General features: G+C 36.2%; 1 protein-coding gene across 18 annotated transcripts in view; it reads right to left on the minus strand.

Moving 5' to 3' along the window:
- Positions 1-21,424, minus strand: part of LOC106055540 (protein scribble homolog) — a 63,075-nt gene that overhangs the window by 33,444 nt on the left and 8,207 nt on the right. For all 18 annotated transcript variants that reach the window (XM_056016204.1, XM_056016221.1, XM_056016215.1 and 15 more), the window contains exons 4-19: positions 7,874-7,963; positions 7,237-7,357; positions 6,455-6,529; positions 6,023-6,167; positions 5,735-5,807; positions 5,439-5,484; positions 5,204-5,287; positions 4,073-4,188; positions 3,342-3,514; positions 2,946-3,076; positions 2,704-2,823; positions 2,344-2,515; positions 1,469-1,704; positions 1,070-1,276; positions 667-834; positions 135-212 (exon numbers count right to left, since the gene is read on the minus strand). In XM_056016204.1, the coding sequence (XP_055872179.1) occupies positions 135-212; positions 667-834; positions 1,070-1,276; positions 1,469-1,704; positions 2,344-2,515; positions 2,704-2,823; positions 2,946-3,076; positions 3,342-3,514; positions 4,073-4,188; positions 5,204-5,287; positions 5,439-5,484; positions 5,735-5,807; positions 6,023-6,167; positions 6,455-6,529; positions 7,237-7,357; positions 7,874-7,963 (2,035 nt within the window). The remainder of the gene's footprint in view (positions 1-134; positions 213-666; positions 835-1,069; positions 1,277-1,468; positions 1,705-2,343; positions 2,516-2,703; positions 2,824-2,945; positions 3,077-3,341; positions 3,515-4,072; positions 4,189-5,203; positions 5,288-5,438; positions 5,485-5,734; positions 5,808-6,022; positions 6,168-6,454; positions 6,530-7,236; positions 7,358-7,873; positions 7,964-21,424) is intronic.

The following is a 21,424-nucleotide window of genomic DNA, read 5'->3' on the forward strand; positions in this document are numbered from 1 at the left end:
GACAATAACATGAGGAGATAGATCAAATCAAGACATTCTATCCAGATTTTCTACATGAAAGCAGTTATATTTATCATCAGTCATAAGACTAAACAGATAATTCTCCCTTACCCTAATATACAATGCATTCCTACCTTCAATAATTTATCTCCTTTCAAGATACCAGCTTTACCTGCTGGACCATCTTCTGTTACTCTGGATATAAAGATACTCTGTGGATATTGATATAGAAATACATATTACATTCTTATTACTAAATAATATCATGTAATTTAATTACTGATATTTATTAAACAAGCAAAATCTTTTAAATTTTATGTGAGTTTTTATGAAATTATCAAAATTCTATTGGTAGATAAATACCTTATCTTTATCTTATTTCTACTTTTATAAGTTAATTTAAGGACAGCCTTGCCTAAAATCTAATAATGCTTTAAAGTACTAACCAAGCAGACTAACCATGCACCTGATTTGACAGACAGTTTAATTAGTTGAAAAAGCTAGCTAGGGTTTGGTAATTGAACCAATGTATGGAGTCTTAACTATGCAAACAAGAGTGCTCAAAGCTCAATCAAATTACATTCAGCACCTTCCTGAACTGAATACTTTGTAGGAAAGTAATAAATACATTTGTGACAAAAGTACATTTATTAATTCATGCTTTACCTCATCGTTGCCTTTGACTGGTGTTGAACCTTTGCCACCTGCAATACTGATACCCAGGCCCTGGCCAGGCTCCCGCAGGATGTGAATAACAAATTCTTCCTCTTGCACTTCAACAGGCATCTGCTGTGTGGCAGGGGGCGGTGATGTTATTACGTCTAATTCTGGTGGCTATTAACAAAATAAACTCATCAATTTAACAATGTCCACTAAAGACTAGTATAGTATCTTTCTTGGTAGTACACAAGAATATGGTCATAATCTACATGCCCTGGAATCAAACTGAAGCCTTAGAATCAAAAAGCATTCATAGCCAAATACTCACATTTTGCACTCAATGATTGATATAAAAATCTAATAGGTTACTGCTAATTATATAAAAAAAATGTCTTTGAAAGCCACCCACTTGAACAGCTGGTGATAGGGCAGCTGTCTCTCTTTGTTTTGAGACTTGGGCAAGGATCTCCAGGACCTTCTGTTCAGCATCCTCTTCCTTATTCACACGTTTGTTCTTCAAATAATGGGGAGTGTCTCTTCGCCTCAGTCTGTGATCTTTGTTTACATCTTCATCAATATCTGGAGCAAACTCAACTTTCTTGTCTCTCAGTATATTCTGTGCAAAGATAAGACTTTCCAATAGTAAAAGAGTAAATACATTGATCATGTACATTAAGCCCAAAAATTATTTAAAATTTAAATTACAAATTATAACTTTTAAAAAATATCCTAATGAAGATATAATTTAATGTCATGTACTAGCTAATAAAACCCTATAATAAGCCGCCAGTAATTTTTCTGTACTCACTTCATCCTCAGAATTTTCCCCAGAGCTGTGACGGGCTCGCTCAGAACCTGAGTCTTCTCTGGAATCTTCCTCGTCTATCTCCTCCACCTCATTGGGGGCTATCCTCACTGTAGGCGGTGGGGCGAGGGTCACTGTTTTAGTTAATAAGGGGGCTGTCTCTTGTGGCAAGTCCTCATCTTCTGAGGATGAAGATTCTGATGGCACTGAGGGAGGTGGTGGACCCTCAAGCTCTGGGGCTGTAATAAAAACACAAATTGTACATGTATTTTTAAAAGTGTACCTCAAGAGACTGAATAAATATACTCAATTTTTCAAATTATGTATTTTCAACATCATTTAACTGATGAAATCTTGCTGACTTATACAATATATAGAATTTGTTACACAAAGCAGTGAACTAAAAATGATAATAAAAGAAATAAAGAGGGGAGGGGTAAAAAGTGCGTCATTCTAATTGATTCAAAAGTTTATGCCCAACAACATTACAGTGTGCAAGGTGAAAAAACAAAACAAAAGGGGGTTCCAGAGAGATGAGAGAGACTAAGGAGAGAGAGAGTGATGGGTAAGGAAAGAGAAAGAGAGTGGTTCATTTTATTTTGTTGTAACAAATACAATAATTCACAGGATGAAAAGTATGTTGGGGGGACATTTAAATGTGTCCCATTTAATGGAAGTTTAAAAAAAAAAAAGAGGGGGACATTCCTGCCATAATAAACAATGTAAAGCCTTGGAACAAATTAACAGACACTGCTGGTGTGCTTTTTTTCCCAAACGTATATTCCCTGGTCTTTGAATCCTGCTACTCTCTGTAAACCAGCAAGAATTCTAGTAAGTTAATGTTTTTTTGATAAGATACTTCTAATAGTCCACCTTACCTTTGATGATTTCAGGAGGTCTAGGCACAGGTTTGACTTCTTTGCTGGGACTTTTAGTGTATGTAGAGTTAAATTGAGCAGGCGGGTTTGAATCTTTATAATAAGGCCCTGGAGCCTCATCATCATCAGAATACCTAGTGTCATGATCACGTGACGGCTGAAAGGCCCGATCCTGGAATGAATGTTTTTTTTAATTCATTAAAATATTTTGTGAAATAAATTCTAGCTCTTTTAATAGTCTGATATTATATTACAACTTAAATTTGGGTTATAGTATACAATAATATACTAGATATATATTTTTTGGTCTCTTTGGAATGTGAAATAATTTAAAGATAAAAAAATTTTCAAAACACTTACATCCTCTCGGTTCTCATGATGGGGTATGACATGTCCATCAATATTCTTGTCTTTTAAAAATTTAGAATGTCTGGCCTTTAGCTCTTTGGGATGAGGTGTGTCATGCCTGACAAAGTGACTCTGTAAAACACAATATATGCATGTGTCACAAGACGCACTGTAAAAAGGGAAGGACTAGCTATCTAGTTCAGAGGCTCTCTGAACAACACAGAAAAAAATGAAACATGAATGAAGATACTTACTGAGTCAGAATCTGTGTCTTCCCCATCATCCAACTTGTCATTATCCTCTGCAAACCTAATTACGCTGTCTCTTGGTTTATCTTTGTCTGTGAAACTACCTTCAGTTGCTATGCTGCCTTTAAGAAGGTTTTCTAGGCAAACAAAAAAATAAATACTAAGTATAAAGCTTAAACATTTTGAACCATACTTATACATTATTTGAATAGTTTTAAAAAAAAGAATAAGGATACTGAAACTCTAATGCCCTATTTCAAGTAAAAATAAACATGATTTATCAATAAAACTGTATTTCCCTATTTCTCAAACAGTTGAACCTGATAAATCAATCTCAAGGAAATACACCACATCTTAAGATAAAATACAATAAAGACATAAGCTGATCTCGCTGTTACCTACCCATGCTTTCTGTGTGGAAACCTTGCTGGGGTAACAGAAAACAGGTGAGAACACGCTGACCAGTTCTCTCGTCAAAGTCTGTCTGAAACTTGAGCATTGGTTGGGCTTGGTTTTCAGATAACCACAAGGCTTTAAGGTTTAAGTTGGCAATGGTGAATGGCAAGTATTCCAATCTAGAAGAACAAACAATGTGTACAATGAAATGGCTCAAAGATTACAGTAGGAATGGTCACACATGCAAGAATTCACACTATGTTTTGTGAGTGATTTTTATTTTGAAAATGTTGAAGAACTGTGTTGTCTTTTAACTTTCTTTAAATTTGATAAAAAGCTGATGTTCAAGAACTCCTGTGTTAATCTCACACACATTTAATGTTGTGCTATTCACTTTAACTCTTTGATTTCAGTGATTAGAAGAAAAAAAATAGGCTTAGTATTTAGTCAGAAATTATCTTCAATTATCTCCTTTTTATTAACATTTTTGTACACAAAATAATAAAAAATATATTTTTACAGCATCTTTATGCTTTTTCTGCCCTTCTGGGAGGCATGATTTCATAAATATCTTACTATGTGACAATTTATTTTTTAAATTTTTACATAAATAAAATTCAACTACCAATCAATGAATTAAGAGTATAGGCTAATTTAAAATGATTGTATGCAAATAAAGCTTAGGTAAAACAAACCAAAGAATTTCTTACAGAACTGCTCACATAGACGCTACTAACCTGTTTCCTGAAACATCCAGGACCTGGAGCTTATTTAAGTTTCCCAATTCCTGGGGTAATCTCAATAATTTGTTATCCCTCATAGAGAGAACTCCTAGCTTGTTACATTTGCCAATCTAAATGGAGAGAACAAGTAGATTATAACATCACACCACAGTGCTCCACATTTTGATATTGAACCTTTTCAATGTGGGGCTGAGGGGCAAAAACCTTTTAGATAAATATCAAGGGGGATGGGGGTAGGGTTCAAGTTCGATTCCCCACTCAAGCAGAGTTGTGTTCGCTGAGCACCTACAGGTAGCATGGAAACCTTCTCCCAGTTACCCCTCCCCCTAGTAGTCAACAAAAGAGACTAAACCTTACCACTGTGAGTGTGCATGAAAGTTGCCGTATATAAAATATATATATATATATATATATATATATATATATATATATATATATATATATATATATATTAAAACTACACAACAATAGGAAGAGTACAATGTTTTCATTTCAGTCTTTTTGTTGCTGTGCTCTCTCTTATGGAGTATGTGACATAGAACAGCACAAATAGCTAACAAAAGTCATTTCTCACTAAATAAGACAACATGTTCAAATAAATCCACACAAAAGACTTGCTACAATCACTCATCCTCTCACCCATTACAAACATATTTGAACATGTTGAATTCTTCTTCTTCTTCGTTCTCATTGTTATGTTGGAGTGTTCAGACGACTAGACCAATACATGAGATGAACTGCGCAGTGGTTTCCAAATCAGGGAGCTCTCCATATAGATTTCTTTCTATTGGGGTGATTTGGGGCCAATGTCTTATACGGGCCTCTTGGTAAAGAGAGCAGTTTTGGAGGACGTGGACGGCATTCTCTGGTGATACTCCACATGGGCAGATTTCACTGGTTCCAATTTTGAGCTTCCGGTACATATGTTGTCGCATTCTGTAGTGTCCGGTCCTGAGTCGAAAGATTAGACGTTGGTCTTGTCGGGATAGCTTATAGTAAGCGCCATCTTTCTTGTGATTTGGATGAGAGCACTCATCCATTTCTCATTTATTTTATTTACAATTAATTTCTTCAATTCTTAACATGTTGACAAATGAAAAGACTCAAAACCCTTTTCCCTCTTACCTCAACTGGTATTTCAGTCAATCTGTTCCTATCTACATTCAAGTTGTGCAGGTTTTTTAGCTTCCCAATAGAATTGGGTAAATCCTGAGGAAAATATTAATTATTGGTTTAACTTTTTTTTTTTTTTTTGATTACTTTCAAAATTAGTTCATTTTAATGTATTTTTATCATATTATTCATTAGTATATCTTATTATGCTAAAAAATAAAACCCACACAAAAAAGATTCCACTTACCGACAGCAGATTCTCTGTTAAAATTAATTCTTGCATATTTTCACAGCTGTTAGGAGAAACAAGATATGTTAACAAAACAACAATCAATAATACACTACGATGATATGATATAAATATGTGTCTTTAAGAAACAGAGAGATGAGATGAGAAGCAGACAAGAGAAATTAAAAAGGAACAGAAATTAATATTTTTTAAAGTTAATTGAGTGTGTAACAAGTGGCTCCAATATCTTCATTCTGCCAATAAAATGCACCTATTTTTTTCTTAGGCATAAGTACGAAACAATGAATACCAACCTGCCGATGTATGAAGTTAGTGCCAATAATCTATTCATATCAACTTTAAGTATTGCTAATTTTCTCAGGTTACCTATTTAAACAAGAGAAAATAAAACACAAAAAATAATTTCTTATGTAAAAATGTTCAAAGAATTTGTTTTGTTTTTTAATTTTCATCAAAATTATCAGCCCTCAACTTTTATCTTTAATACAGCTATAAAATGCTTAAATTTTGTTTGTTCTAAAGTCTTGTGTAATTCAGTGATTATGAATCTTATAAAAATTAAAGTTAATATAACTCCTCACCAATGCCCTCTGGTAAATACTCCAGACCATTCTGAGACAAACAAAGATCAGTTAAACTTTGCAGGCCTCCAATTTCTTCTGGAAGATATTCAAGTTGGTTTTCAGAAACATCTAGTATAGACAACTTTTTCAAATTGCCAATCTCCTGGGAAAAACAACAACAGAAGTGATATAAGAACTTGTAATCCAAAGGCTTCTGCCATTTTTATATATATAAATCTTTTTTAAAGTGATCTTTCTAATGTGATAAGTAGATATTCATGAGACTCAGTATAAGTTTTTTTTCCATGTTAACCATATCCTAGCAGCAATATGACTATTGAACTATTTTGACATAAATTAAACATTGTCCATAACAAGTGTAACCCAACCATTAATTTAGACATAAAAAGATGTCAAAATTCACTAACTATATGTAAACAATGATCTTACAGGAGGTAATTCTGTCAAGTAATTGCAGTCAAGCCACAATTCCTCCAAAGCAGGTAAAGAACCTATAGATGGTGGCTGTAACAGAAAATAAATATAATATTATACAATAACACAAAACGCATCAAACTTTAAAAAAATTTGTAAAATTATTTAATAAGTTATATTAATAACATTTCAAGGGTTTAGAAAAATAAATTCATATCTTTATCATATCTTTATATCATTAGTTTTCCTGACAGCTGATTAAACCCAGTCCATGCTCAATAGTATATTGAGAATAAATATTTAGTTAAAGATAATAAAATCAATGCATTTTGAAATATTAACTAGATGTTAAGACAAATGTAAAAAAGCAATAATGTGTAGGACACTAAAAGATTTGGATTTAAAGTGTCTGGCCCCATTAGCTTGATACAACTAACTGAGCTATGGAATAAGGTGCCTGAATTGATGAAAAACAATATTACAATATTCTTCAACTAGATAGAACATGGGTAGGAATAAGCAATCTTTTTAAAGCATGTCTGTATAATATAAGATAAGATAAAATGGTCTTCCATTTGTGCATGAAACATCACTACACATTTTCTAAATTAAAACAAATGGATAACATTTAAAATAGGGAAATCCACACAATTCAATAGTGTAAAAATCTTTATTAAGTTAAAATCTACTTTGTTCAACTGAAAAAAAAAAAACAATTATACACTTTCGTAGTCAGCATATAAAAAACCCAAGAGTTAGTTTGAAGGTTTTTTTAATGTGTTCAACATTGTACTGACCAAGTTCTCCAAGTCATTGCTCCCCAAGTCTAATATCTTCAGTTTGATGAGAAAAGAAATGGACTGTGGGATGACCTTGAGCATATTGTCCCTAAGTTCTAAGGAAACCAAACTTGTCAGGCTGAAAACAAAAGAACAAGTAGGCAGCTAAGCATATACACAAGAAATTGTAAATGACATTTACAAACATTTATATGAGGTACTATTGTTTTAATTATGCAGACATTGAAGTATAATATTAGTTTGATAATCAAGTGTATTATATCATTGTTCATTTTTTTTTCTCGATTAAACTTGTTGCTAATTTTTATATGAGTTTTGTACAAATGAATTTCATATAGCCCTACATTTAGTGTGAATCACAGACTTCATTAACCAAACTAGAACATCTACTATTGTCCTCAACAGAATTAGTGGGATTATCATATGTCAAGTAATTAGTATTGGTTCTTCCATTTCATCACATTAACCTAAAGAAATCAAGCCCAGAAAATTTTCAGAACCTATTCCAAATAATAATTCATCACTTCATAAAAAATGAAGAGTCAAAAATAGAATCAATTTTCTAATACTTTGAACTACTTGAAAACCTAAGAAGATTTTGGCAGCAGATAGACCTGTTGGCCAAGTACTTTACCTGGCAATGTCATAAGGTAGCCTCTGCAGAGCAACATCATTCAAGCCTAGCTGTGTCAAGTTACGTAACTGGAGTAGGCCATCTGGTAAACTGTGCACACAAAAAAAATAAAAAAAAATATAAAATGATTCTTTTCAATCAAAAGTGATTGATTATATAACATCAACATTAAAATGAAAGGCAAGTTAATATGTCAGAAGCTTGTAATAGGTACCAAACATTGTATAGCTACTAATATTATTTACCAACATTCAAGTTTATGAATCTATCATTATGGGAATATCTTAAGCAGAACACACTAGACCTGCTAGGTTAACAATGTATCAAGTTTTTAGCAAAATGACCAATTTTAACAGAATCTCATCATTAGAAGTCAAGTCATCATGTTTGTGGCACTAACTGAAAAAATTCCTGCACTACCTAAACCAGGGTAATCAAAGTTTTGTATGTAACTATGTTGTTTTAGGGGTTTGGCCATACAAGTATATTTTGAATTTTAAAAAAAAATACTATTGAACTAAACTGAACAGATATTGATTTAGCGATGAATACTGTAAAGGATAAATATCAAGTTTTTAAAAACAAATTAAAAGCTATGTTTATTATACTTTTTTTCCTGTTATACAAAATTACTGACATGTACCACCATAATATAATTCAAATTCATAAGTTAAGCACACATGTACTTGAGTGGTTCCTAAACTGTGTAGTGTCTCATGATATGAGACTGGGACAATAAATATAAAAAATAGTAGTATCCTATGGGTTCTTAGATTAGAATCAGTGCTCTTACATAAAAGCCATCAGACAACCAACTACTTTTTCCCCTTTAAATTGTGCCAGGTACCTATTACAGCTAGGTAGACAAAGAGATGCAATAAAATTCCAAATGTTAAATACCTTAGTTCAGTAGCCAGGCACTCTTAACATTTAAATTCTGACCCAATGCCCCCTAGTATAGAGCTAGATAATAATAGCCACATTTATTATTAATCTTTTCTAAATAAAGAAAAATATCCAAGTGATATGAGAAATGTATGTTTTACTAAATCAACACATTTAATTGGAAAAAAAAAACACTGTGTCAATCAAATCTAAAGAAGCGTTTCTCAATTATTTGTATTTAAATCTTTGAAAGTCACTGATTGGTGTTTCCATTGTAAGGAGGCTCATGACAGAATGACCAACAAAGAGCACCCCACTTTCCTTATACCATTAGCTAGGTTAATAAGCAGTGTCCAAATATGGCTGGCTACATAGTAGTAATTCAGAAGGGAGAAGAAATAAAAGCACTAACATCTCTACCAGCGATGGGAAACCACTCTAAAGAACTCATTCTGAGCTCTTACCAAAGACAACCTTGTCCTAATAACAGCAGCCTGCCGTATTTATCTCCCTTAAATACTTGGCTGGTGTTTTCTGGTTTTAAAAGCCAACTAACTTTAACATGAATGTGTAGTTATAGTACGCAGCAGTATTAATTCAATGAAAGAAACACAATATTTTTAGGCATCAAGCTCTTAGCTTTCAAAAAGAAAAAAAGTTCATATGTCATTATGAAATATTATGTCCCAACAAAGACAGTTCAAACTGAAAGCAATCATCTTGATACAGACTCATGCTACAAGACAAGGTGGATAATGCAGACTGAGGGCAAAACAAATACAAGATCTAAAAAAACAAGTGGGTGGGGAGAGTGGTGGAACAAATCAAATATAAAATTATAACATACTTGCTAGGCAGTGGAAAGCTGAAATAACTTGCATGCTAATTACAGTTTCTAATACTTATTTATTGTAGTAGTTTATTTAGAAGAAAGAAAGAGACAAAATATTTTATAAAACTTAATGCTAACTTGCATCAGTATAAAATACTAGAAGTGTATTCAGTAATGTTATGAGGACAGTTCAGTAAAATACAAAATAAACAAAACCAGGATGCAATGTTATGATTGACAGTCACCATTTTAGAACCACTGCCCAAGGCAATCAATAGAAAAGAAGCGACTTAAGCCCAGGAAGAGCTCTAAGGAAATAGGGTATCAATTTTCTGTTGAAAATGCATGCCATGAAGAAAGACTCAGTTATGCAGCATAAATAAAGATGTTGTATGCCATAGTTTTTAGTCTGGACACTTAGCTGGATAAGCACAATCAATCGATGTTAAAGCTATCCAAAGCTTTCACTGTACTAGACAGCATTTTGTCAACTTTGAAAACAGAAAGAATTTTTATAACCAATATATGTTGTAATAGAGATATTTAATAACCTATATTGTAAGATGAAAATAATGTTTCCTAATAATTTGAATTATTAATTTATATTATAAAATCTATATACCCATCTATTTCTCATGTCTAGCACAATATTGGACACAAATAGTGGAAAAATACCTGATTTTTTTTATACAGACGAGCAGCAAACATTTATGTTTATATTTTGTATTACTGAGGATGATTTCAGAACTGTATCAACTACAAACTGAGCAAAACTTATAAACAGCAACAAAAAATGTATTTGACATGTTTAAACCAAACTCCACAGATAGTAACTTTAAAAAAAAACTATTTCTCCTACCACCCTCAAAAACTGATTGATAATAGAAGCAGACGTGACCTACTTATATTTAACATTCAATGGAAGTCACAAAGCTATCAATTGTACTTTTACATTGATCTAGAACGTATCCATCAATTGTTATTTCAAGTACAGCCATCTCTTTCATCCACACACACACCCACACACCAATGTGGTGCAGGCCTACAAGGATGGTGTTGATGTTCTATTCGTGTTATTACTCTAATGTTCCTGTGCGGCACAGAACAAAAAGTAGCTTTAATTAGCCAACTCCATCACGTAGCCTGCCCTCTACGAGTGGACTTCATGTCAGCAAGTGGTTTTACAAAGAACGGGGAGGGGGGGGGGGGATGGGGGGGGGGGCAGGAAGAGGGAGAATGAAGGGCTATTTATAGTTCAAGAAAATACCAAGCCTGACTGTGGCACCGGGAAGATCACGGGATTAAAAAAAAAAAGGGGGGGGGGTGCGGACAGGTTCCCTGAAAGAAAGTAACAAAATCTATAAAAACAAAAACACAGACACACACACACAAGACATTCGTCCAGATTATCTTTCCTTGTTTCAGCTTACATCTTAAAGAGTTACCCCTAGATTTTAACCCTGCTCTAATGCCCAAAGTGGCAGCTGAGTTTAGCGACGGGGGTCGGGTGCAAAAAAAAAAAACCGGCTATCAACATGAAGTTATATTAGCAGCTAATGAATTTTAAACCATCGATCTTACGGCAGTAACAGATTCTAATACTTAGCTCACGTTGCCATTTCATAGGTATTTTGTGGATTCAACTTCTTGTAAGGTGGCGGCCGGTGTAGAGAATGTGAAGAAGTATAGCGTGTGTGTGAAAGAATTTAGTTAAATAATTTGGGGCGAAATCGAATCTCTATATGCCAGACAAAGTCTGGATAGAGTAGAAGCAGAAGATGTGAATAGCAATGGTCAGAGACCAATAGGCATCTGATGCAGAGAGACGTTGGGTCCTCCTTGCAGAATTATATCAGTCTTGCTGAACAAGTAGTGTTCGTATGCTCGATCAGTGGCTATTGAATCCATGTCCAAACATACTAAACATTATTTCTTGTGACTGTAGCTAGTTGACCATTAATGAATAAACTATTTTATGCTTGTCACGCCAACAAAGCGAGTAGACAAAGGGGTTCAATATACGGATGTAGTTACTTCTAAAACAATTCTCTAGTCCAGGCATAAGCAAGTTGACAGCAATCTGCTGGGCGCACTACTACGCAGATGGAAAACAAAATTTACATTTACAAAAAGAAAACACACACACACACAAAAACACACAGAAAATAATATTCAAATAAGCTTTTTTACAAACTAATATTGCTGCTGAAATGTCAAGTCTATCGACAAAGTTAAATATGTCCCACAACTGCTCTAGCACTTCCCCAATGCTCTACCACTGACGTTTTGATGGGAGGAATGATACATGTATGCTGTTCATTGACATGTTCATTCACTTGCAAGCGGTGAATGTGTTTGATCAAAGAGTACACGGCCAAGTCAATACTGCCTGCTGTGTATGCATGTGTCAGCTAGAATACACTCAGCACATGGCACAGTTAGATTCCTGGGAGTCGTTCGAATTCGTTACGTGCTGAAGGAAACACCACGCGACCTGGCATAATTAAATTTTCATTTGTCTGGGGGTAGCCCAGGGAGAGAATGTCGAGGCTGGAGAGAAGGGGGTGGCTCGTTCAGTAGTTGAAAAGCCAGGCCAAATATGCCCTATAATCTTAAGTCTCCTACCCCTTTGACCCCCTCCTCCCAACTCACACACACAGAGTCACTTTCCGCATGATAATACGACGCAATAAATAAAGCTTGGACATGATAGTTGGCCACTAACAACCAAATTTGGATTCACAATTTTCCACCATCAAAAAAAAAAAAAAAAACACAAAAACACAGAGGCACAAGGGTTACACGTAACAGCCTTGCATCATGTCAATACATAAAGTATACCTTCACTGAAGCGCGCGGGAAAAGGTGAGTGAGACTAGTCACTAGTCTGTATGTTACCAGTAAACCTTGCATTAGACACGGATTCTTATTATTTGTAGTAATTGAGGCTTAAATTATGAATCCATTGGATTGATGCATGCAGTTATATTCATTGGCCTCCTTCAGTCGTAGAACGACTATGGTTCATCTCAGAGCACATTTCCTCATGTGGCTGTGGAGCCCTATTTTGGAGAGACACTCCCGTCCACAGATAGCGCAGGTTAAGGTGGGTTTTGCTTCGGTGGTAGAGGAGCTGGCCGTTTTTCGGATTGTGCGTTTTTCTTCCTGAGCTGAGACCCATGTACTTTCACTGTCCATAGCTTTCTTGGTCACTGTCTCTCTCCACCTGTTCCCAATGGACCTCATTCACCAATCGTAAACAAACAACATTTAGTCACGTGATCTTATTGATAAAACGGAAAAAAAAACTGTCACGTGACAACCATCATGAATTAAACATGAAATAGTGAATTATATAGAAGAGATAGAGCACCACGTGGCTAAATGTTGTTTGTTTACGATTGGTGAATGTGGTCCATTGTCAGTATTGATGTTCACTGATTTGATTTCACTTATATACAACCCCAGTTTCACGTGCATGCCCAAACTTCGGCCCGCGGGACTGATCTAGCCGTGACGCGGTGCTATCCGGGTCCTCGAGATCTCTGCCCACAATGCAGCAGCAGAGGCTTGTTTCCGTTGGACGAATTGATGTCTCCCATAATGAAAAAAGGTTGTGTCTCGCTGACCTACAGAACCTGTTCCGTGTTGGCCTATTCTTTAACAAAGTGTAGTGCCGCCCAAAAACACGTTCTGCTGAATGTGATCCGATCAAACCTCGTCTTGATTTGAAGAAATACATTTTTAAGTTGTAAACAAAATTGTTATTAGATTTTCTCCTCTCCCATTAGGAAGCAATTTTTGATACAAGCCGACAAGACGTTTGCATGGAATGGTGACATTTTAGTGAAACATTGGATACATCGTTTGTTTTAGGGCATAACTAAGTCTTCTAGATGTACCACAGGAATACTCAGTTTTGTAATTAACTAAGCTAACTTCTTCAAGATGGGCCACAGGAATACTCAGACAGTTCCGTTATCAACTCAGCTAAATACTTCTAGATAGGCCACAGGAATACTCAGACAGTTCCGTTATTAACTAAGCTAACTTCTTCAAGTTGGGCCACAGGAATACTCAGACAGTTCCGTTATTAACTAAGCTAACTTCTTCAAGTTGGGCCACAGGAATACTCTGACAGTTCCGTTAGTAACTCCGCTAACTACTATAAGAGTAGATAATGCTGACCACTAATTGGGGTGGTCGATGTCGCCTCTCACGTAGCGACAAACAAAACCGTGTTTACAGCGGGAGAATCAAATCTAGCGGGACCCGTTGTTATTGAGACTTTGGTTCCGAGTGTTAGCCCAAGTTCCCATATCAGTCAAGCTTTAAGACAGACAATGTCTATATTTAGCACAATAGGATGGATGGGCTGCAAACAAGAGGGGGGAGGAGGGGCGCGCACAAATCTCCCAAGAGAAGAAATCAACAGTAATGAAAACTGATAACGGTAGGCACGTTGGGAGGAGGAGGGAGAAAGAGGAGGAGGAATACCAGTGTAAATGTTGACGCCGGGCAGAGCACATTGTTACATTTCACTTTCAGAGTTGAGGTTTTCACCGATCTTTGCCCTGGGTGACCACAAAGCTCGAGGTCAGGTCAGGGGAATGAATTATGAAAGTGTGTGTGTGTGATAATATGCAGGATAACAGAAAAAGATGTCAATAAAATTCTTTGCTGATTAAAAAAAAACTATGGAGTACTCCCCCACCCCATAGCCTCTAGCGCTAGCAAGACTTCAAGAGTATTTTATTTACAAATAGTAAAGTTGTGTACCATTCTGCTGTTTGTTTAAGGGGGTGGGGGGGAGGCCACTCTTCATTCTTTACAGAGCATTCTTATTCTCACTTTTTGTACACAAACCCAAACCATTGTGATGTCCCTGCCTATCTAATCACTGAAACATGCATCTAAAACATTCTAGTGACAGTAAGCAACATACTAGCCCTCACCCGGACACCACAAACACACCCGCCGCTATTTTTCCATTGAGATTTTACTAGGACTTTTAAAAGCACTGTAGCTCAACTTAATATTAGGCCAATCCTAATTCTCTAAGACTACACCAATAATAAACGTGAATAAATGTGTAAGTAGGCCAGAGACGTAAGTCTAGATCATCATGGAAATAATTCATTGAATATACCAGATAACAAAGCACAAAATAGAGAAAAATTGTTCATTTTGTTTTTCGCATTTCGTCTTCGTCATTTTGTCCAGAATTTAGAAGCCAAGTATTAAAGTAGGCCAAAATGGGGAAAAAATAGGGGTGGGGACTACAAGGTTCTAGATGGCCAGCGTAGGTTTGAGATCTTGACCAATTGTTTTGTAAATAAATTCAAGAGACCGGACTGAAAGAATAGGAGAATCGGGTTTCTGGACCAAATGTGCAGTCGAGCGTGGGTTTTATAAATATATTTTTGGCTGTATAAAACGTACGTTCTTAAGCAGTGAATCTCTCTCTTTTTTTTTTTTTTTTTTGTTGTTTCTTCTTTAAATAAAATCAACAGCCTACATATTGTTTTATTTACCGCTACAACGCATCTGGGTCCGCGTACTCAAGTGTAATCTTTTGGTTTCGAAGACAATGACTTTTCTCTCTCTCTCTCTACATATATTGTTTTATTTGTTTCTGTAAGAGCTAACATGACATTTTTAAAAAACTTTACGTTTGAGACAGATTGAACTAATGACACCGAGTTACAGGGACAAGTCCAGGACAAGGAAATGGCCTTTAGTCAAACTGGTCAACTTGAAAGAGGATACCCCATAGCGGCCAGTGGACCGCAAGGAATGTGGGAACAAGTTCATACTCTTAGGACTCGTCTAGCCAGTAACAGACGACATCGTCGTCTGTCTGGCACATTCACTGCTTCCCCCTTCAGCCTTTTCATTTTCCATCTCTAAGTGACTAGTTCAGTACTTAACATTTAACTCGCTTGTGTTCTAACAAATTTGTTTTCAACCGAGATATAGGAGAAACAAAAAAAAAAAGGGGGGGGGGGAGCACTGCCAAAACCTTTACCAATGATTTCTATTACCATCCTTTACAAAGTTCAATCAATTCTATTACCATCATTTAGACCTTTACAAAGTTCAATCAATTCTATTACTGTCCTTGACAAAATTAAGGTGTGAATGACAAGTCATACAAATAACAATAATAATCTTTATTGGCCGTAAGGAAATGATGAACCTAAATGACTGAAGAAAAAAACAAACTGCTTGAGCATGTCTACTCTGGAGGAGAGAATGGACATTCATTCAGACAACACACAACTGGCTCAGTGTTTCAAAATCGTTTTAAAGCCACGTTTAGATTGAAATGAATAAACAATCTACACCGTAGCTCCCCCAACGTATTTCGTTCACTGTCGTAGAGAGAATTCTGAAAAGATTTCCATTTGTTGTGATCACTCATTAGGTGTAGATCTCTCATGTCCCTTGTAACGCTCTCATCCCACGGTCTTTCTTTGTAAGAGTGCGATGCCATTAGACTCCACTTATAAATACACTCGTTGTTAGGCTTGTAGTCCACGAAAAAAACAGAATAGATTGGAGAAACAACATGTGTTTAAATTGTTGCCTTTTTTTTCTTTTGGGCCCATATTTGTTTCCCCCCCCCCCAATCCGAATCGACGATAAAGAAGAGTTCAGCTCCTGGGAAATACAAGTATAATGTATAGCAGCATGCAGAATACAGTTCGTAAGGGAGAACAAACGATTGGAAAATCTCACATCTCTGTCTTAGGCGAGACACAAAAAGGTTAACTATATATATATAATATAATATGCATATATATATATATATATATATATATATTGAAGTTTAAATGTCCGTGAGCGGTATGAAAATGTATTGTATACCCTGAGATTAATAAAAGACTAAACTGGAATCTACAGAGAAAAGCGGGTAGAAAACCTCAAAAGATATAGGAAGGGGGTCAACACATGTGCATGCTGCCCATGTCTATCTGAAGGGAGACGCAGTATCTACAATGTAGGGTGAGGTTGAACCCCATCATTAAACCGACTGACACTTGTCCCCTCTCCGTCATAGCAGGACAGTGACTGGAGCTAGATCTATCGTAGGAAATACGCTCAACATAATCTCACCATGATGCGAATTTGAAATGCTAATTCTTCTAGCTATCTGTGTATGACTCGTATTCAAAGTCAAACAGTAGACATGCCTACACAGAATGTGTTGTTTACAAAAAGCACCAAAGAAATAAGGTGGGAAAACATTCTTCTCTTAGCAAGAAAAACACAAAAAAAAAATGTATCGCGCGATAGTGTGTGTATGATTGGGGGGGGGGGCAGAAAACAATATGGAGGGGGCTGGGGAGTCAACAGGTAAATAGCGCGTTATTCGTGTGCCAGGATGGCTGACAGAAGAAGATAGAATACACATACAGATAGAATGGGAACAGTAGGTCAAAAAGGAAAAAGAATGTATGCCTGGAAAAGTCAAGTTTTTTTTTTCCTCTTCAAAACAAATGGACATTTTTTTCTATATTATATTCATATAGTACTGCAAGTCCAGCGAGATCTACAGCTGTACTAGACAACAGGATTCTAAAGAGAGTTTGTGTTATCACATAAACTCCAAGGCGGCCCCCATCGGATCCGACAATTGGCAAGGAATATTCAAGCCATGATTTTTTTTTTTAATTATCTAACAAGCTGAGGCCTATAAAACGGAAGGTTACACCGTTCTACACTCCTCCATGTGGTCGAATGTAGAGACTGTCAGTATTTGCCCTTGTGCTGTGTCTGAGTTGACCATCAATTTTTTTTTGTTAAGCACCTGCCAATGTAGCTGCTGACATTGAAAATGGCGGAAATCTCTGTACATTTCTTGGAATGACAACGAAGAACAAACATTGCCCCAAGTCGTACTAGAAGAAAGTTGCACTCATTCAAGAAAGTTGACACTAATTATACTAAAACAAATGTTTGAAATGGTGAAGTGGTGAGATACAAATGACACTGTAAATAGTTTTTTTTTTTATTTGTTTCACTAGTGTCTTTTTTTTTTTTCAAACTGCCACAATTTGTTCAAATCTTCAAAATATGGTCAAAACATCAAAGCACAAGTAAAAAAAAACTATCCTCATATTGGCCAGTTTTTCAACGAGAAATAAAATATCAGCGTTTAACTCATTAATTGAACACAAAGAAGAAATTGATTATTTGTTAGATCCTTTTTTAAAGGTAGCAATTCAACACAAAAATAAAGCCAAACTAAAATATGGATTCAGATCGTAAAGCAAATTGGTTTCACTCCCCTATCTAGATCTAGTGCAAAAGTATGAGAGGAAAGAAAGGAAAATGCCTCCAAATCGAAACAAAGAATAATAATAATAATGGTGCCTCGAGTTTATTTTTCCCTAAGAATCCCAAAGATTTAAATGTGCATGTAAGATACAAAGAGAAACAAAAAAAAAAAAAAAGGATCTCAAATTAATTGTTACACACAAAGCTTTCATAGACCCAAGTTGAGACACCCACTTGTTATTCCCTTGTATTTAAGAGAACACATCTGTCATGAGCACGTCGGTGTAATTGACCAATCCAAAGGCCCAAACTCTTCAAACATGCCTGTGTTGTCATTCGATGACCCCCCCCCTCCCAACAAGACCGCACTCAGATAGCTCTCGTCTGCCAAGTTTACAACCCCCCCCCCCCCAAATGTAATAATAAACTATTTGGTGCAAAAGAACAAAAGAACAACTCGCTAGCCGACCTCGTCCATTGATCTCTTAATACACTGTACATCAAGATACTGGACCACAATGACAATGACAGCTGCAATTAAAAAGAGGTCTAACATTATAACTAATCAGTAGTGCTGATACAATAGCCAGAATTGATAAGATCTCACTGGGCTACTTCTGCCCTCCTGCATCTCCCAAGCAATGGCGCAAAACAAGGGTTCAGTGAGTGGGAATGTTTTTGTGTTGGTGTTTTAACGTATTTCTATGTTGATGTAAAACTCACTGTCTGTCTGGCAAAAACTTTGTACACGTTATTTCTCCCACACCGAAATTTTGCACAATTATTTCTTTTACAAAACAATAATCAATTTAAAAAAACAACAACAATTAGTTAATTAACTATTGGTAATTCATTATTTAGTTTGGTATCTTAAACAAGAGAAAGAAATCGTACTTGACAGATATGGTGGTATAAGTTGAATCAGCCCCCTTTTATGCATTTAAAAAACGATCATGTAAACATTCACAAAGATACACCCTTCTTCCCTCCCCCTTTCCCAACTGGTCCAGACAAAGTGATAGGATCATAGCGCACTGAGAAAGCTAAAAGCTAAACAAAAACAATTGGTATAATTATTTTCTAATCGCACACATTTATTATGTCTATATCGAAAGCGTTATCACATGACTGATCTAAACTTATTTGTTTTTTTTTCTTTAAAAAAAAAAGTACTTTTAAAAAATATTTTTCTTGTTTATCTATCCTTATCATTTTGTTTTCTCACATAACTAGAAACGAATTATTGTTCCAAATAATACATCAAGGAAACATCTGTAGGTGAATGAGACTCCACTGTCAGGACATTTCTTTCACGCTTTGGACCTACGTCTCAAACCTGAGAACCGCAGTCTAGACATGGCAACACACTGACCTGAAGTGGGGGATCATCCAGTGAGTTGATTGGACGAATCAATAGTGTCCTTTATGGATATCCGGGTCATGAGGTCACAAACAAACCTTGGCGCCTATGGCCCAATGCCAATGGAGAATGACTTACAATTAAAAACGAATCGGTCCACGTACCCATACAAGAAATGGGGGAGAAGATGTGAATAACTAGTAGACCAATGATGTGATCACTGAGTTTCTAGGGCCACCCCATGCCATCTTACATATGAATGCATTGAGTTTAACATTTCTCACATGTCACCAGTGCTTTTTTTTTTCTTTTTTGTAAAAAAAAAAAAAAAAAAAAAATAGGTGCTGGTACTCAGTAGTTGATTGCCTAACTTTTAACGACTAAAAATTAATAATATACGTTATAATACAAGAAAAGAAAAAATATTTTCCAAAAGGGTGCCGGTACGCTGTACCGGTGCGTACCGTCACACAAAAAAGCCCTGCATGTCACAAACATGTTTCATAATCTAACTCTTCTACCATTAACAAATTAAACCAATCGGCGAGTACGAATATTATTTTTTTAACCGCTGGAAGGGTAGGGTCCGGTCACACCTTTAAATACACAGCTTCAAATCGCAGTTCGAACGTGGCAACATTCATGATTTTTTATTTGCCACTCATTGCCCAGACACTGTTTTCCTTTCATTTCATTTTCAATGCGTTTTTTTTTGTGCTTGAATGTCTATGGTCAACGTAAACATGCCAGCATACGAAACTGACTGTGTTGGTCTGTAGATGCCATCGATGAGGTGCATAGATTTGAAACGGGAGAATGGTTAGTCATGATGATAAACGTAAAATGCGCCCCAAACAATGTATTATTGTCACGGTACTGTAGATTAGGTTCATTTGAAGACGACTTCAAGCCTGCTTCAGATCTACAGCTCGATATGTGTATAAGAAAGCAAAGCCACTTCAAAGGAAAGAAAATGTACCGAGCCCCAAGTCCACGAGCAGACTATTTGAGTGGAAATTGTATACAACTAGCTCGCATTACGTCATCCTCATCTCTGCCTCTCTCTTTTTTCTACTAGCAACCTCCTAGTGTTAGAACCTACGTTCAAAGCGCCAAGACCAGAACAGTTGAGTGCAGTAACGCACAGGGTCAAACCACTTAAAGATCGAGAACTTTTCCTTTTCCCTCTCTTCTTCACACACACACCATCTACTGAAAGTTGCTGTGCAGAAAAACTACAAGAGAAAACAAGTGAAGATTCATTGACATTCCCTTCGTGTTGACTTGCTACCTAACTCACGAGAAAATCCTTCTGCAACATTGGCCGTCTCTTTACACTATACAGATTTAGATCTTAATAGGTGCGATCCGGTCACTGTTCAGAGATCTTGGTTGGAATTCTTGGCTGGTCGCTGGCCAGTCTGACTAGGATCCTTCCTCCGCGACATTAGTCACGGCAAATAAAGACTTGGTTCTTGCATGCCACTACAAACTCATGTAAATATAAGGGGGGGGGGGGTTAAAGTCAGAACGGGACGAAACAATTAAAACTAATAAGTCTTTCCTAAAAACATTTCCAAGTGATCAACAAATAATTTCGATGTTTCATAAAGGATGTCCATACACAGCAGTAATCTATTTGTTTGTTACATTATCATCTGTAACATTTGGGTTACTTTCTATAGCAATACAATATGAATGTATTTCGCCGTTACAGTTCAACACGGAATGACAGATAACGCAATACGGTAAAATGTGGTACATTAAAACCTGAAAAGAAAATTTAAAAATGAAAACATGAAAAGAGGAAATAGGCCTAGTACCTCCGCATTGGTTGAGTAGTAAAGCGAGCCTGGCTACTGAACCGAGGCGCCTTGAGTTCGAATCTAGGATTTTGAACTTCCACCCAACTCTAATGGGTACCTGCCATTACAGCTCGATACGAATATAAGAATCTGACGTTAGTTGCGGAAAAGTGGCCAACTACATGACACCCTCGTTAACCGTCAGCCATAGAAACAGGTGACCCTCACATCATCGCAAGATCTGAAAGGGGACTTTTCTTCTGTACACCGGATTCCCTAACGACCGACTTCACATATGAGAATAGCCCAATATATATGTGCAGTAAACCCTGCATGCAGATTTGGTTTAACTGTTCAAACACGTTTTCCCCCCCACAATTCGCTGT

Source organism: Biomphalaria glabrata, chromosome 17, assembly GCF_947242115.1.
Source record: "Biomphalaria glabrata chromosome 17, xgBioGlab47.1, whole genome shotgun sequence".
Classification (NCBI taxonomy): domain Eukaryota; kingdom Metazoa; phylum Mollusca; class Gastropoda; family Planorbidae; genus Biomphalaria; species Biomphalaria glabrata.